The 17,719-nt window shown below is 34.1% G+C and overlaps 3 protein-coding genes and 1 long non-coding RNA gene across 4 annotated transcripts; all 4 read left to right on the forward strand.

Moving 5' to 3' along the window:
* The first annotated feature begins 542 nt into the window (after nucleotides 1–542).
* LOC129299035 (stress enhanced protein 1, chloroplastic-like) lies at nucleotides 543–2,842 on the forward strand. Its single transcript, XM_054937482.1, has 4 exons — nucleotides 543–659; nucleotides 743–844; nucleotides 1,616–1,791; nucleotides 2,546–2,842. The coding sequence occupies exons 1-4, from the start codon at nucleotides 614–616 to the stop codon at nucleotides 2,648–2,650; spliced, it is 429 nt and encodes a 142-aa protein (XP_054793457.1). The 5' UTR covers nucleotides 543–613; the 3' UTR covers nucleotides 2,651–2,842.
* Nucleotides 2,843–3,734: 892 nt separating this feature from the next.
* Nucleotides 3,735–5,923, forward strand: LOC129299034 (ADP-ribosylation factor 1-like). The gene is made up of 5 exons (XM_054937481.1): nucleotides 3,735–3,885; nucleotides 4,963–5,033; nucleotides 5,204–5,323; nucleotides 5,429–5,547; nucleotides 5,678–5,923. The coding sequence occupies exons 1-5, from the start codon at nucleotides 3,735–3,737 to the stop codon at nucleotides 5,769–5,771; spliced, it is 555 nt and encodes a 184-aa protein (XP_054793456.1). The 3' UTR covers nucleotides 5,772–5,923.
* Nucleotides 5,924–8,057: 2,134 nt separating this feature from the next.
* On the forward strand, nucleotides 8,058–9,702 carry LOC129299038 (probably inactive leucine-rich repeat receptor-like protein kinase IMK2). Its single transcript, XM_054937483.1, has one exon. The coding sequence runs from the start codon at nucleotides 8,333–8,335 to the stop codon at nucleotides 9,500–9,502; it is 1,170 nt and encodes a 389-aa protein (XP_054793458.1). The 5' UTR covers nucleotides 8,058–8,332; the 3' UTR covers nucleotides 9,503–9,702.
* A 6,302-nt stretch (nucleotides 9,703–16,004) lies between these two features.
* Nucleotides 16,005–17,580, forward strand: LOC129299033 (uncharacterized). Its single transcript, XR_008590470.1, has 3 exons — nucleotides 16,005–16,199; nucleotides 16,865–16,930; nucleotides 17,480–17,580. It is a non-coding gene; the product is annotated as an uncharacterized LOC129299033 (long non-coding RNA).
* Nucleotides 17,581–17,719: the final 139 nt, after the last annotated feature.

Raw genomic sequence — 17,719 nt, forward strand, 5'->3', positions numbered from 1 at the left:
GGGGATCAAGGGAAGAGAGACAAAGATGGAGAGTATTTTTTATATTATAAAAAATATAAAACATGGTGGGACCCATAATATAATGTTTGTAATAATAATATATATAAAAAATCAAATGTAGGACCTTCATGACAAAATACAGAACAATTTAATGTCAGGGTACCGATGAATAAATTTCTATTGTTAAAAGATAAAAAGATACTACTTGAGTTAAAGTTATTTGTGATATTTCGTACATATTTCAGGATAAAATAACCTTCATCCTATATTTTTTTCTTAATTAATAAATTTAAATAAAGATAATATTAAAAAAATAATCATTAACATTCTATATAAAATGTCTAAAGAGAAGGCCTCGGGTAATTCAGGCCAAAAAAAAAAAAAGAAAAAAAGAAAGCTTCGGATAAGCAGGAAGTACTTCACTAAACAAAATTCACAACTAGGCTTACAAGGCCACGTGTCTGTCTCCATGGTCTGAAATATGAATGGTCATCTTGGAACGAGAAGTAGCTAGCATTGCCCACTCAGTCGCCATACCCCAAAAAAGTAGAAGATAAAAGCAGAAGTTTGAGCACTGCTTAGTTTCGGTTCACTCCCAAGAATAGCAGCCTCCATGGCCCTTGCTCAAGTCTCTGCTTCTTTCTCCGTCTCTATACGCGGTATCCCATTTCGATTTCTCCCTTGGCGTTAATTCTGGTCCCAAATATTCATATTTAACTATAATTCATCAATTATTCAGCAGATGTTTGTGCTTTCAGCTCACTCAAATCCTCTCCTTCTCGTCGTTTTCCCCGATCCAATTTCGTTCCCAGAGGAACTTCCTTTGCCTCTGGTTCCCCTCTGTGTAAGAATTATTGCTTTGCTACTTGTTAATTTGTTTCCCTCCCCTTGCATTTGGGAAAACTATGCCGTCTGTCATCTGAACAACTTTGGGTTTACCATTATTTCTTTTGAAGATTTTTTTCTGATTCAATCAAATGCGTCAATTGTTTGAAATTGAAATGAAGTATCTTGAGGTAATTTACACTTTACATAATGTGCTGTAGTGCTGACCTTCAAATTGGAAGAATATTGCTTATGGATTTTGTCGCATAGGATTACCCTAGCCCCTAGGAAACAGCTTCCTTCCTTTCGCTAATTTGTAAAGTCTGATAAGTGGAATATAGAGAAAACCCTTTGTTGGAAAAGTGGTCATTCCAATCCACTTGAGACCCTGTATTCATAGGCAAATAGTAAAAGTGAAGTCATCAAACTTACTAATTATAGCCCTACTTACAACATATTTTCAGCTAGTATTATAGTCTAATCAGCATACTTCTAGCATTCAACTATAAATTAATTCCAACAGCGTTTATCTTCATTTTAGGGAAAAATGCTTTCAATCTTGTGATAACAAGTTTTTAGAAGAAACTGTGAGTTAGCTGGTCCAGAAGTGATGGATGGAGATATTTAGATGAAATTGTGAGTTAGCTGGCCATCTGAAACATAGATGTACTTTCAAATACGCTTTTTCCCTTTTTGGTTGAGCGTGAGAAGGTGCTAAACAACGTAAATATAACATGCCAGCTATTTAGATAGTGAGCTAAATGGCACTGATATTTGGCTTTGCTTCTAGTGATTCGAAGAAGTTATGCAAGGCAGCCTGCTTGCAAAGCAATGCCTGTTTCAATAAGGTGTGAACAAAGTACCCAAGGAGGGAACAGTTTGGATGTGTGGTTAGGCCGGGCAGCTATGGTTGGCTTTGCAGTGGCCATTACTGTTGAAATTGCTACAGGGAAGGGACTCCTTGAGGTATGACTTATTATACTGCACTTAGCCGGTCACTTTCATTTGATAGCATGGCTAAGGTAATGTTTAATCACGGCAGAAATGAGCAGGGAAAAAAACAATGCATCATGCCCATGTCTATCTTATGAGCCTTGCATGACTTTAGTTTACGCCATGAAAGGGATTCTTAGCAGCTGCCTACCTTTTATAACCTGATTATCGCTTCCAGAAAGTGAAGACAATTTTTCCCAACAAAAATATGAAGACATATGCAGATTGACCTGTGTAATGATCTTGTTATCCCTTCAATGATTTTAAAAGTGAAGATAGCTGCAAGATGTGGCTATCCAATTCATCTTTTAACTTGAACAACCACTCTCAATGGAATATTTGGTCTTCAAGAATGAATAACTTGATTGGCATCCTCCGTCTTAGCTGTGGGACTACTTGTTATTTGCACCAGTAAATGAATCATAAGCCGCTGGCTATTGGCTCCCTTTCGTACTAGTATTAACTTTTTTGAACAGTTTGGCGACCAAATTCAAGTGCCTTGTGATATGTATACTATTTTCACGTGCTATTTCTGGTGCATATAAACTAAAGGTAAGACCAAGTCAAGTAGAACTAACCATATGACTTCTTTGTGGAGTCCCTTCTTACCCCTATGCCCCTCCCACCCATTCAAGTGAATTCAACTATGCAAGTGATGCAGCGAATGATTACTTTGAATCTATGGTTCCAAAAGAATACTTATATTCTTGTATCTTTAATTACGCAGAACTTTGGGCTCACCGCTCCGCTGCCTACAGTTGCCTTGGGAGTGACAGCCTTGGTTGGTGTTCTGACTGCAATTTTCATCTTCCAATCAGCCTCAAAGAACTAGTCACTTTTGTTTAGAGTTCTCATAGCCATTGCATGTAAATTCCGTAAGTCGGGGTTTTTTAGGATGAAATTTTACCCTTGTTGGTTGTCTAATTGCTTTGTGGCAAAGAAAGGGATTGGAAGTTTCGAATCATAACAAGGCTTCTGTATTTATTTGCTTCTTTTCATCCAATCCAGGCTGTAGTTTATAATCTCCCCCCTTTGTTTTTTAAACTTTTTACTGTTTAATTTTCCATGGTGTATCAGTTTAATGAAATGTCAAGGCTCAAGGGTTGTTTCTTCTTCTTCTTCTTTTTCTTTTGAATCAGACGATGCAGTATTATGTATTTTACAATTAGAATGCCCGAAAAAAAGTTGCATATAAAAATTTTCTTTTTGAAAAAAATTGTATAAAGTATTTTAAAATTACAATGCTGAACAAAAGAAATGAAGTGTTTTTGTTCCCCACTGCCCCCCCCCCCCCTCTTAACATTAAAACTAATTATATCCTAGTGATTGGATGGAGGGGAACGGAAGAGAGAAGAGATTCTAAGGAATCCAAGTAATCATTTTTAAAAACTAGAGTAATTTGTTAGAATCTCTCCTCCCCTCCTTTTCACTTTCTTCCCAACAAACATTGCCTTTTTTTTTCCTTCAAAAAAAGTGTATTTTTACATTTGAATCAAACGGATGAATCTATAAAGCTGAATTGGAGATAATACAAATACCCGAATAATTGAAGCATAATATTTTCTTGGAGGATCAACTTTGGGAGGAGTATGGATTAAGGAAACTGCAAGCGCCTGCAGGCTTTTCTGAAGTTGAACTTCAAATTAGACATGACGTGTTTGATAAATGATAAGTACTCCAGATTTGAACTTACAAAAGCGTAGCCTTCTTTAGAATATGATGTTCCGTTGCTTAATGCGAACAGTTTTGAAGATTGCACGTTGAAGATAAATCGCACTTTATTCCTAACTTGCATTGGGAATCGTGTGCCTCTGGTTCTTTCTTGTTCCTTCCTAGCCATGCTCGCTTTCTCTTCTCCGCATCTTCTCCTTCATGTATAAAGGAGTAATCTTTCACCTCAGAATTTTCTTCATCTCATGGGTACGATCATATCTCGACTTGGAAAGAGGTTCTTCCTGTACAAGTGTGAATTGAAGATTCTGATACTGGGTCTTGATTTTTCAGGCAAGACCACCATTCTCTACAAGCTCAAGCTGGGGCAAACCCTCAGATCCATACCCACCATCGGTATGTATGTTCTCCTTGTCTTATAAAGATTGAAATTAATAACGGACAAATCTGTTACTAAGCAAATTTATCATTAATTTTATATTTAATGACGGTGATCCGTCACTAATTTTCATTACGAATATGATGTCACTAATTTAGTTATCAAAAAAAATCTGTTACTAATTTAATAATAGAAAATATTTATCACTAATTAATAAAGTTTTGTCACTGGTTGAGTTGGAATGACCTTTCATTCTTAATATAATAAATTTAATATATATTACTTAATTTAACACATATATTTAACTTAAATTTATTTTTTATACATTTAATATATTATTATTTAAATATATTGATAATATATATTATCATATACACATTAACACATAAATATATAATTCAATATTTATTATTAGTTAATAAATATATTATTTAATACTAAATAATATATATTATGAAAATAAATATTTGTATGTATCGTTTTATATTATCTATGTTATAATTAAAAAAAATTTCACATGGTAAAAATTTTATTTTATATTTAAATTTACATAATAAAAGAAAAATATTTCTTATTTTTATATCATTTTATATATATATTTTACTTATAATAAGAAAAAAATTTTGTGTAATTATTTAATTTGATAAGTTTAAAAAGATTTTTTATGTGAACCTCTCTATATATATTATAAATTATTTATTTTTATAAAATATTTGACCTCATTTTTCTAATTTTTTTTTACTAATATAAAAATTTAGTGGCAGAAGTAGTAATGAATTTAAATCGATCATTAAATTTATAAAATTTGATTAAAATGTGATGATATCCTATTTCCATTACTAATTTATGTAATTAGTGATAGATTTCAGTCCGTCACAAAATTTCCATTACTAATACTTATAATTAATGATGGATTAAAGATTCATCGTTAAATATCCTTTATTAATTTTAATTTTTTTAATAGTGAGGTGACTAAGCCAAGCCAAGTCAATAAATTCCGCAAAAAGGAATACAAGTTTTCTCAACATTTACATGCAATGCCACTTGTATAGCATTCATCAGAAATGATAGTCCTTTGCTGATATATGGACCAGGTTTTAACGTAGAGTGTGTGGAGTACAAAAACTTTCGCATTACTTTCTGGGATGTTGGAGGACAGAACAAGGTACTAGAATATAATTTTAAAGTTGACCACTTTGATTAGGTCAGGTCTCTCGTGAATCGTATGACATGAATATTGACAGAGGAACAAACTAAATGTACACAGGAATAATGCCTTGTAGGTTAATTTCGATTTATTTAAGATGATGATCGATGACTTAGTTACGTTAACAGATTCGACCTTTATGGAGACATTACTTGCACAATACACATGGACTGGTCTTTGTGGTGGACAGCCATGACAAACGAAGAATCTCGGAAGCTCGCTGTGAACTGCATAATATTCTAAGTGATGTGAGTCTGCTTGCCAAGGTTAAGATTAAGAATACCGTGTAATCTGTCTTGTGTGTGTGTGTGTGTCGTTGGATTTGACTCGTGTATTATTGTACTGTGTTGAAGTTTGAACTACGCACTGCCATACTTCTTGTGTTGGCCAGCAAGCAAGACGTTGAAGGTGCCATGACTGTTAATGAGGTCGCTGATAAACTCGGCCTGCACTGTCTTCGACGTCGTACTTGGTATGGCTTAGGCTTACTTAGCCACCTATTATCTCCCTTCCAATTGCCAACTATTTGATCAAAACATTATTTTCACTCTTTTATCTCAATTTAGTTAGTACCAGCAAAATTGAATGGTTGGACGGTGCAGGTACATTCAGAGTGCTTCAGGAATCTCTGGGCAAGGCCTCTATCAAGGTCTTCATTGGCTCTTCAACAATGTACAATTCTGCTGTGGGCCATGACCCCACACTAATTATCACAAATGTTCTGTTATGTTTTTTCCCTTTATACGACAAGCCTTAAATATATGGATTTCACTTCTAGCGTGAATTATAATTTTTCTTTAAAATCATGTAATTATGAAAGGGTGTGACTACTTGGAACTCGTCATGCTTTCTAATCTTTTTGTGAACAAAAAGCCAATCCCTTTCAGCCGAAGAGGCGAAAAAGGGATTAAATGCAAAATCCATCAAACTTGCATCTGACAGCTCTTGGTGGCTCTTAACCATACTTTTTTTTTTTTGAGGCATTTTTAATAACTTGTACAATCCATCTATTGGCTTTAAAAAAAAAAAAAAAACAGAGACCCTACACCACAGAATATAGTTGGGAGAGGATGGATGGCTGATATATGAACAAGATATTATGAAGGATTAGACTGAAGTTGTTGTCAAGGACAACAGCACAGCTTCAATTTATATATATATATATATATATATTCCTTTTTTTCCCCCTTCTTTTTTTGATGGGATCCTTAATGACACATTGTGTGCCTAATTTCACAAATAATCAGAGACATATTTGGGTAAAAGGACAAGAGCATGTGCTTGTGCTTGTGATATGGTAAGATTTTATCTCTGTCGGTTCTGATATTAATCCTAATAATTTCTTCTTAATTAACCAAGGCATTCAATCATGATTTTTTTCCATTTTTGTCTTCCTTAAGTGGGTGTTTTAATGGACTAATTTTAAATAAACTAAATCTTCAGTGATTGAAGGAAATGATGAAGAAAATTAGAGATAGGAGACATTGATTCACGCAAATAAGATTCCATATATATATTTTTATCCCCTTTTTTAAATTGTGTTCTCTTATTAAAAACGATTCGGATTCAATTTGAAAACTCGTGAATTTGAATTATATAATTCTTGCTTCCCAAAGAGGATGCATATACAACATTTACATGTATAAAATACAGAGCGTGAGGTAGTCATTCATTTACCTACTTTAGATTCTAGTGGTTGGATTAGCAAGTGTTATTATTTACATGAATTAAATTAGCAGGAATTGGGATTGGGAATCAAGTTAGTTAGAGTACCAACTTTTTTGAAAATTACAGGATATTGTTACCAACTTAATCATTAACTAACTACAGCTTTAACAACCAAATTTATAATAACATTTTTAAGAAAAAAGATAGATTATATTCAAAGAGTTGTTAAAATCAAAATAAGTATATTCACAATTCAAAATGCATTCCTAAAACACTACAAGCTACAGTAATTGCGTGTACTCTTTATTAACAAAATATCCATATCCACAATAGAGTTTAAATTGGGAGAATTGATCCATATGTCTATCTAATTTTTTTTTCAATTATAAATTAGGTCCCTATAATTTATTTTGTTTTCATCAAGTCTTTATAATTTGGTTAATTAAATGTATTACTCTCTAAAAATTAAAATTATTAATGAATATTGACTTTTTAAAAAAATTGATATAATACAATGCTTACATTTTTATTATGGTCTAATGAAAATTTTATCTATAAAAATTATTTAAAACACATAACCTAATTATATGAATTTTGAATTATAAAAATTCTGAAATTAATTGTAAATTATATAATAATTTAATAAATATAAAGAAGTCATTAACTTCATTTTTTAAAAGAGAAAATTAAAAAAAATTTAATAATCAGGGATTGACATATTTAATTGATTAAACTGATTAAAACAAAATAAACAATAAAAACGTAATAGAAAATTATGTAAAACAATAAGAACTTGCAAAATAATTTCCCGTAAACGAAATTGGGAGCACCAATCCTCTTTTGTTGGCTCAGTTTTAAGTTCCTCAAATGACTTTATTGGAGTAAATTGGGTTACAAGCAAAAGATTCACAACATTATTGACTGAAAACTAATGAATAAAGATATGATGGAAAAAAAATCAAAATTCAAAAAAGAAGGGTAATTCTAGAAACAAAATTGTACTCCCTCAATTCAAAAATATAACATATTTTTTGAAGAGTTGAATATTAAAAAATATAAAATATTTTTAATCTTTTAAGATATAATCATTATCTTTTTTTAAAAATATTAAATAATTTTATATTTATTATAGAATATTTAATGGAGTTAAATATAAAAAGATAAGATTAATTTAAAAATAATAATTATTTTATTAAAATATAAATTTTAATTAAAACTATTTTATATTTTTTTATCAAAGTGACTAATTTTTTCAGTGATTTAAATACTAAGCCTCTCCATCCAAGTTCAGGAACAATAAACCCAATCAAGCTCGTCCATCCTGCTGCCACAAGAAATCTACAGTTTTGTGCTCGTACGTTAATTTTCTGCAGCTTCTAGTGCTGCATCGCTAGCCCAGCCAAAACCAACCTATCTTCTGCAACCATTTGGTCAACCCACTGTCTCCAAAAAATCCTTTCTTTCTTTCCTTCTTTCATTCATTACACTCTTTCTTCTCTGCTTTAGAACTCCCACTTCCCTCCTCCTTTTCTTTCCGTTTCTTCCTCTCACACCATTCTGTTTTCCTGAAATCCTCGTGAGATCTGGGAATGGGAACATGTTCTTCATTTCTGCAACACCTCTTCCTTTTTCTGATTCTCCTTGCACACCTTTCTCTGTTTCAAGCACGCACTCTATCTTCAGACCTCCAAGCCCTCAAAGCCTTCAAAGCCTCTATTACTCCGTCTTCTATCCCTCCTTCTTCCTGCTTAGCTTCCTGGAACTTCACCGATGATCCTTGCTCTCTCCCTCGCCGTAGCTCCTTCGTCTGTGGCCTGTCTTGCTCCCCTGACTCCACTCGCGTCACTCAAATTACCCTCGACCCGGCCGGCTACTCCGGTTCGCTCACCTCACTTGTCTCCCAGCTCACCCGGCTCATCACCTTGGACCTCTCCGACAACTCCTTCTCCGGCCAAATCCCACCCTCTCTCTCCTCCCTCTCCAACCTCCAATCCTTAACTCTCCGATCCAATTCCTTCTCTGGCTCTATCCCTCCTTCCATAATTAACCTTCAATCGCTCCAGAGTCTCGACCTCTCACACAACTCCCTGTCCGGGTCTCTCCCGAGTTCCATGATTTCGCTTGCTGGCTTGAGAAGAATCGACGTGAGTTTCAACAAGCTAACCGGGCCTCTCCCGAAGTTGCTTCCACCGACCCTGATCGAACTCGCGCTGAAGGGGAATTTGTTATCCGGGTCTCTCAGTAAATTTACGTTCGAGAAGCTACACCAATTGGAGGTGGTTGAGCTCAGCGAGAACATGCTCGCCGGCAAAATTGAGGCTTGGTTCTTTCAATTACCTTCGCTTCAGCAAGTTGATATGGCGAACAATAGCTTTACCGGCGTCGAGATCTCGAGACCCGTCGGAGGTAACAGCGACCTCGTGGCGGTTAATTTGGGATTTAACAAGATCCAAGGTTTCGCGCCCGCCAATTTCGCCGCGTATCCTGTGCTGTCGTTTTTGTCACTCCGGTACAACTCGCTACGTGGCACGATCCCATTGGAGTACAGCCAGAGCAAGTCCATGAGAAGGCTGTTCCTGGACGGGAACTTCCTGATGGGGAAGCCGCCGGCTGGCTTCTTCTCCGGTAACGGTGGGGCATCACTTTCCGGCAGCTTCGGTGATAATTGTCTGCAGAGCTGCCCGGCAAGTTCACAGCTGTGCACGCCTGCCCAGAAACCTAGCTCTGTTTGCAAGAAAGTTTACCGAGGAAGACCGTGATCTCGATTCATGGTGTCTCCTGGCGTTGATTAAAAATAATAACGAAAAGATTACCACTTCTGTATTTTTTCTTAATTATTAATAGGATTAAGGGGTGTTTTACGTGAATAATAAGAGACCTTTGAAAATTACGATAATGAGTGTCTAGTGCATGTTTTTGAATTAATATTTAATAATAAAAGATGTCAGACTTACAGTTTTGTACTTTTGTCATGGGCATCGGCTGGTGCTGCCGCAGGATATTTTATTTAGTTTTATGATATAAAAACTTCATCTAAAGTCCTATAATTTTGGAATTATCGAATATTATTTAATTAATTAATAAAATAATGTGCGATTTCTGAATTCTGATGCTTCTATTTTATTTTTCTCTTTTACGGAAAGAATAACACCTTTATAGTTTGTATGAAACTGAAGAACAAATATAAACACAAACCACCGAGATCCTAAACAAAGCCAAGGCCGAGAAGATGTGGGAGATGTCGGATCAGAGGATCCTCTCCAACAAAACACTACTGCAACCGTTAGCCAAAAAAATAGAAAATAAAAACACTTGCAGCCAAATAAGTAAAATATAATCAAATTCAATTCCATGAACACTAATGGAATTGGGTGTCGTTACAATGTGACGTATTCAAGTTTAAATTCTTTTCAAGAGAAAGTTTGACTGTATTTCGAATATGTTTACTTTTAATAAAATAATATTTATAAATAATAAAAACAATCCATGCTATGAATGTAAAATATTGGTTTCTACCATACACACAGATTGTACAAGTAACAGGTAAAGTTTGGCCCAAAAAAACGTAGTATAGGAGAAGCATGGGAGAAGCACATTTTGAGGGTTCCGGTGCGGCTTGTCGGCAACTCTCCACTGACCATTGTCTCATGGGAAGGTCATTATCTTAATCATGTTAAAGCCAGAAAGCAAAGAAATAACGCAGTTACCCTTTTCTGTTGCATGTCATTATTCATTCATTATGACTGGACGATCTTCATCTCTTTAATTTATATAAACTAGAAAACAGTGACTCTTCTTCTTCTGGTCTGAACTAAGGATTGGAAACTTCTCTTAACTTCTGCTTAAATGATTCATTATCTATGATTCTATGATGACATTAAGTTGCCTTTTCTCTCTGTGATTTATTTAAGCGTAATCAGTTTCTAAGGATCCTTTGTCCTGTTGGACGCTAACTCCAAGCTCCTCTATCCGTTGCCTGCTTCACCCCTAAAATGGTGTCATTTCACATGAAGCTGGACTCTTTTTTTTTCCTTTCCCTTTTAACTGAAAATTCAAAAATAATACCCTCTCCTATTCATAATATAAGGTATTTTTTTTAAAAGTCTTATTTGATCTAAAATATAGTTATTATTTTTTTAGCTACTACCTCTATCCCAAATTATAAAACAATTTTGGAGCTAATTTGGTGTTCCAAAATAGAAGACAAATGAACAAAAATAAGGTTTTGTTAAATATATTTTTTCAATACTATTCAAGACGAGATTGGAAAAGGTGATTTTATTTCTTTTTATCATTTGCATTGAAAATTTGGCACATTTAATTCAAGATGAGATTGGAAAAGAAAACTAGAGACCTATCAGGCTCAATAAAAAACCTCTTTCACATTTGTTCTTTGCTGATGATCATGTTATCCTTGCAGAAGCAATGTTTGACCAAGTTGAGGTCATTAATAAATGCTAAGAGAAATTCTGTGTGGCATCAGAGTAAAAAGTTAGCAACAATTGTTCCTATGCATCATTTTTCACTTCAAGAATGCAACAATTGAGCGAGCTGTTGGGTGTCTTTTTCACTTCGAATTTGAGAAAATACCTTGGTGTTCCTATGCATCATAGGTGTGTGACTAGGAACACTTACAATTATGTGGTTAATAGGGTGAAGTCACGGCTAAGTGGATGGAAGGCAAATAATATTTCCTTTATAGGTAGAAGCACCTTAGTTTCCTCCATCTTGTTAGCTATTCCTATATCCTATGCAAACTGCTTTATTCCTTGTGTTTATTCGTGAGGAAGTGGAAAAGAAGTCTTGGGATTTCTTATGTGATTCAACGACTAAAACGAAGAAGATTCATGCTATTTCTTAGGATAAGGTTTATAGGGATAAGAAGAGAGGGGGCCTTGGTATTTGTAATACTCTCACTCCACTAAACACATTTAACAAATAAAACCCATGGTAATCAAAGGATCAACTCTGTAGAGTAATTACCAAAGTTTAATTCAAAAGGAAAGGATCTGAAGTTTTTTAAATGGAAACGAGTTAAAAAAATTAATCAAAACCTTTTCATATCAGAGTAAAAATAAGTTTCAAAAGCATGAGATACCTCAGAAAAGTGAAAGGGGTCAAAAATGGTTGAAAACAAATTATGCACTGAAATACAGAGTAATGCACTGCAACGGACGTACTCTGTGCCATGGTGTGTTGCACAAAATTTCACTGGTTCTGCTGTCATTTGACAGTAGAATCAGGGGAACTTCTGACTCACCTCGATTCTCTGTCCGACGTCCGAATGACGTGATCTGGGTGTGTACAGAAAACTCTTTTCCTGTACTAACTAATGACATGGGTTTTACTTCCAAAACAAATCACACTAGAAAGTTGAACACCTAAACATATTTTAACCACTTTTCAACACTTTTACACAAAATGGGTGTCCAAAACTCTCAACAAATGCTAAAAGCTTTTCTTAACACGTGGACCATGTCCAATGAACCTAGGACTACCAGTACAACACATCATAAATATCAAAATAACATTATAACTAAAATTCACTTCTCAACTCCAATTTATCAAAAACAAAAGGGGAGGCAAATTAGCATTGCATTTAACTCAAATAATTCAAAACATGCTCAAAACTTTATTTCTACATTTGTACTAATATTTTAGCCCTATAAACATATATATATGACAAAATACATAAAGACTAAGGGTCTAAAATATAATTCTAACATTTTCAACAACCAAAATAATGCAAGTGAGATAATATGCATCTTAAAATTAGCAAGCCATATACTATTACACAATTAAAGCTAAACTAGAGGCATACAGTAGGAATATACTAATTCCCTGCCTTTTTAGTCTTCTCCCTCTCAACACCAAAGCTAGAGCCTGAAAAGTATTAAATAAGATGGGTGAATCTAGCCACTCAGTAACTAAGGTTAACCCTATCCTATGCAGTTATATATCAATTATAAAACAAATACATGCACAAGGAGATCAAATTTATAAAACATGTCCTCATATATCACATTTTATCATTTATCACTCTATAACTTTTTTACTCACATAACTAGGCGCATTGTCTCCATATTCTCAGATGTGTGACAAGACCCATACTCTTGCGACTTGCCGCCACTTAGCATGTGTGACATGTCATATATTTACTTAGACAATGATCAACCAACCTTATATCATCCTTATTTTCTCAGACTAAAACCGTGGGCTATAACACTGATTAGAGCTCCGTCCGTGTGACTGAACTACCCAAGCTCACTAATTGTGAGATATGACCCAGTCAAAGATCACAAGACTTACTCTCAGACCACGACTTCTGCCATTCTCAAATCCCTGAGGTGTCTCATACCCTAGGCTATTCTCCTCATTGAACCGGTGTAGATAGCTAAGTTTTAGTCCCTTGACAAATTATGGAACAGTCCCTCGACAAACAGTAGGACAAGGCTATAGCCCCCGTGCACCGGAGGGTAGCCTAATTATTATATAAATTTTCTCTACTCCTAAATCCCTAGGCGAACTCCCGCCATTGATCATGCCATAATCATTACTTAATTGAGTTTACTTTTTCGCTTTCATTTACTCACTATTATCACAACCACGTTGGGTTCACGACCTTGTGCTACCCAAGTGCGTATTCTCACCCTTTTCTCAAAAATTCATTTTTCATTAACAATCAACTACCTCTATACCTCATCACTTACATCTTTCAACAACAATAACAATATTCATAGTTAAAACTCTCTTGACTTTGCATATTGTGCTTTCAAGTCAAAAATAGCATTTTCATACACTCAATGAAATATATATATATATATATATAGTTTTACATAAAAATCAATCACATGCATCTAACATTCACCATTTACACTCAATAATTAATTAACATACAACTATCCAAAGTAAAGTTTTTCCTTGGTTACCTCAAACCTTTGAGAGGTCAAAGGTTTATCCCTCAATCAATTAGCTTTCAAGCTTAAATTTCCACTCCAATAGGTGACCAAGAGCCAAAATTATAATCAACCAACTTGAATTCCATCAACATAACAAACTCAAACATTTAAACCTTTAATTTCTACTTCTAAATTTTCCAACCTCCGCTTTACAAGGGGTGGAGCCTAACCATTGGGTTTAATAGTTACCTTTAGCCCTTAATAACATTAATGAGCTATTAAATCCCCATTAATGGCATCACAAACTTCCAACCACCTACAATAAATGAGATTTTCGGACATTAATGTTGTCCAACAACCAAAGACACCAAAACTCATCATACCTAGGTTTAAATACTCTAATCTATCCCTATTAATTCCATTTGAGTCAACAAATTCAGGCTTATAACCTATATGGACTGAAATCTCACTTTCACTATTAAATCTTAATCATAAACTCATAAATGTGGAACAAAAGGGGAGATTAATGAGTATGATACTTACATTGAGTGTTTGTAGCCTTCAAAATACTCTCAAAATGGTCCCCAAGTAAACCCTAGCAGAGCTTTGGCATGCCTCTCCTTTCTCTCTTTTCTTTCCTTTTCTATCTCATTTCACGTTTGTACAATGCGTCACGGCGGATGTACAAAAAATGACCATACACCACGGCGGATGTACAATGCGTCACGGCGCATGGCACAGAGAGGTCTTCCCTCGCTCAAAGATGGCTGTGCGCCGTGGCGAACAATCTACACGCCGCAGCATATGGCATAGCAACTTCAACTCTTTCTTTTCTTCTCTTTTTGATGCCCAGGTGGTCTACCTCTATGTCAGACCCACAACTAAGACTGAAATAGCATCAAACATGATTTTTTTAGTCCTTTCTTGCCACACACCACTTCAATTTACTTAATTACTCTAATTAGGTTTAATTAATCAGGGAATTAGAACTCGAGATGTTACAGTATCCATAAGATGCATACTCAAAATCAAGCTTCTTAATAAAAGCAGGTCAAGGGTTTATCCATAATAGAGAAGCTCTCTAGACTCGAGTTAAGTGGAGTAAATATAAATGTGGAGCTGATTTACTTCCTATAATTGAGTATAAACGACCAAGCTCATGTTTATAGAGTAGAATTAAAATAACTTGGGATCTTCTCTAGACTGGAATTGAAAGATGTATAATGCAGGATGGGAAAGAATTTGTGAGGTGGAGGCATAAGAAGCATGGTCACTTTTCCATTAAATTTGCTTATTCTTTATTAAAGGATGGAGAGCTTTCCTCCTCTCCTCTCCGGGCTAAAATTTGGAAGCTTTGAATTCCATAATGGAGTAAATCCTTTATGTGGATGGTTTTGCATGATCAAAGCTTTGAATTCCATAACGGAGTAAATCCTTTATGTGGATGGTTTTGCATGACCGACTTTTGACTAACCATATGAGAGTTAAAAAGCATATGAGTAATGATGCCCTCTGTTCGTGGTATAAATCTGTTGATGAAGATATTTTAGATGTTTTACATGATTGCTTGGAGGTTCAAAGCTTGTGGAGAACGTATGTTAAACCTAAATTTGTTAATCAATTTTTTAATTTCCAACTATGGCACTAGTGTCAGCTTAATCTTAAAACTGAAGTTGGGTCTGAGGTTAAATAGAATTGCTAGTTTGCTAGTATCTGTTGGCCTCTATAGAAGAGAAGGAATGCACATGTGTTTCAAAATGTTATGGAATCTAATAATTCAATATTTGGTCATGCATTGGTAATTTTGAAGTAAATGAGTCAATGCCAAAAAGATCTTCGTAATATTAGTTTTTCAGTTTAATAAGGAACTTGGGCGCGAATTCTTCTATTGTGTCTAGTCGTGACAACCTAGGATTGTACATTAATAGAGCTTATTTAGAACAAACTGATGTTGAGGGTTGTAAGGGAGTTCTTAAGGATCATAATCAAGTTATCTTGAACGCCTTTATTGTAACATCCTGATTTTTATATAATAAAGAAATTGTGGAATTTAGGTTTTGAGGAAAAAAATGATAATAATAGGAATTTATATTATTTGAGGTTATTTAGAAATAATATTATGATTAGGTATTTAATTATGAATTTAAAAATTTAAATTTAAAACCACATAAGCAATATTTAGTTAAGATATAATACATAAATAATTTTTTTTATGTGTGTGTTAAAAAAAAAAGAAAAGGTAGAAGGAACAAAAAAAAGAGGGGGGTGGAAGGTTGTTGTTTCTAAGTCCCACATTGGTTAGATGAGGGAAGAGAAGAGGTGCCTTCATGTATAAAAAGGAGGGGGTGTGTGCATTAGGAAGCATGAGAGGCTAAGATGCAATTTAGAGAAAATTGCAACTTTGGGCCCAAAGGTTTGAATAATTAAATTCAAACCTATAGTTTTTTTTTAATATAATTTTGGGACTCACAATCCCATTTTTATATTATTTTTCTCTCTTCCTCTCACGTTGCTCGGCGTTTTCTCGCAAGGGGGGATTATTTTCTTTTTTCTTCAGGTATGTTCTAACTTTCCTGTTTAGATTAGCATTTAAAAATTTATTTAATTACAAAATTAATTTTATAGTTATTTTTTAAATAATATTAGCTTTCTAGTGATATGATTATTTTGTAGGATAGAGTAAATATTTTGATTAGGATTTTTTCTATAGGATAGTAAATCTGATGATATGATGGATTAAAAATATAGGTTAAAACTCTTAGGGATATAATAAATATTATAGAATATTTTCTTGAGGTTGAAACTCATGTTTAAGAATTTTTGAGTTAAAATCTAGATCTATATGGTTGAATTTATGTGGAATCTGAGATGTAGGGATAAACCTATGATTATTAAATATTTATTTAAGTATGAATAGGTATTTTTGAGGTTATAGAAAGGTGATTTGAGGCTTCAGGATAATTTTAAAAATTTAATTTATTTTTGGACGAATTTTTAGAATATAGAAGGATGAAATTGTGATACTAGAAGTGATTTGAGGATAAAAAAAAATAGTTTATTAGGGTACGAGAATTTTAGAAAAGAATTTGGGAAGTTAAATGAGGCATAAATCTTAAATTAGTGTTAATATGGATTATAGATCTAAGACTTTCTAACTATTTAAATTAGAGTTATTTATTTTAATGTAAAATTAATATATAGTATTGTGAAATAATTATGTAGATTATATTGACAAAGATAGTGGTGAAAAAGGAGTTGTGAAGGGGAACTTGTTATTCAAGACACAAGGTAACCATTATTAATGTGTTGTGATGAGTGTGTTTGTGAATGGTTATGTGTTGTTTTGTTGTTTGGAAAAATTATGAATTATTGAAAATAAATACTGTATATACTTGTTTGAAATTATTGCCAAGTGGGTTAAAAATTTATTTTTGTTTATCATGATGAGATATTATTGTTCGGATATATTCCTGTTTGGATATTTGAATGATGCATGACTTGTCAGGGTATTTTAATGTATGGTGTTAATGGGAATTTCTGTTCGGTTAATTATTACCACGTGGTAAGCCCTCATTGGTCCCAATGAGTGGCGTGTCGCTTGGTCCAACTCACCTTTGGCCGGGTGATTTGGCGTCCGAGCATGGCGAAAGGAGGATATAAGGTGCAGTCATGCAAATTAAATACTTGTTTGGTTTGTTTGAAAGTATTGTTCGGTTAAATGTTTTGTGTGCCCACTTAGCAATCGCATGATTAGTTACATCCGCATGCATCATTACATATTAATTTTTGGTTACTGGGACTTTTATGTCTCATTCCCCGTGGTTAATATTTTTACAGGAGCGAGTCCGGCCGAGAAAGCACCAGAGGTGTAACTGTGGTGTATGAGACACCATCTTTTACGTTGCCTCTTATTTTAGATTATACAATGTATCTTGTGCCAATTAGGACATATCTTCTTTGTGAAGCATGTAAACTCTAATCCTTTTTATTAAAAGTATTTATATGACCAAGAGGATTATGTCTGTCGCTCTTGATTTATGATCTGATTTGAATAACATGCTATGAGGATCATGTCTG

Source organism: Prosopis cineraria, unplaced genomic scaffold (assembly GCF_029017545.1).
Source record: "Prosopis cineraria cultivar Desert tree isolate PC_DT_omini unplaced genomic scaffold, ASM2901754v1 PC1011, whole genome shotgun sequence".
NCBI lineage: Eukaryota > Viridiplantae > Streptophyta > Magnoliopsida > Fabales > Fabaceae > Prosopis > Prosopis cineraria.

Excerpts from the sequence above, each read along its gene's own strand:
- LOC129299035 (XM_054937482.1), top strand. The coding sequence starts at position 614 with ATGGCCCTTGCTCAAGTCTCTGCTTCTTTCTCCGTCTCTATACGCG. Across the intron at positions 660-742 it reads TTTCTCCGTCTCTATACGCG|ATGTTTGTGCTTTCAGCTCA; the intron begins GTATCCCATTTC and ends ATTATTCAGCAG. Across the intron at positions 845-1,615 it reads TGCCTCTGGTTCCCCTCTGT|TGATTCGAAGAAGTTATGCA; the intron begins GTAAGAATTATT and ends CTTTGCTTCTAG.
- LOC129299034 (XM_054937481.1), top strand. The coding sequence starts at position 3,735 with ATGGGTACGATCATATCTCGACTTGGAAAGAGGTTCTTCCTGTACAAG. Across the intron at positions 5,324-5,428 it reads TGCATAATATTCTAAGTGAT|TTTGAACTACGCACTGCCAT; the intron begins GTGAGTCTGCTT and ends ACTGTGTTGAAG. Across the intron at positions 5,548-5,677 it reads TGTCTTCGACGTCGTACTTG|GTACATTCAGAGTGCTTCAG; the intron begins GTATGGCTTAGG and ends TGGACGGTGCAG.
- LOC129299038 (XM_054937483.1), top strand. The coding sequence starts at position 8,333 with ATGGGAACATGTTCTTCATTTCTGCAACACCTCTTCCTTTTTCTGATT.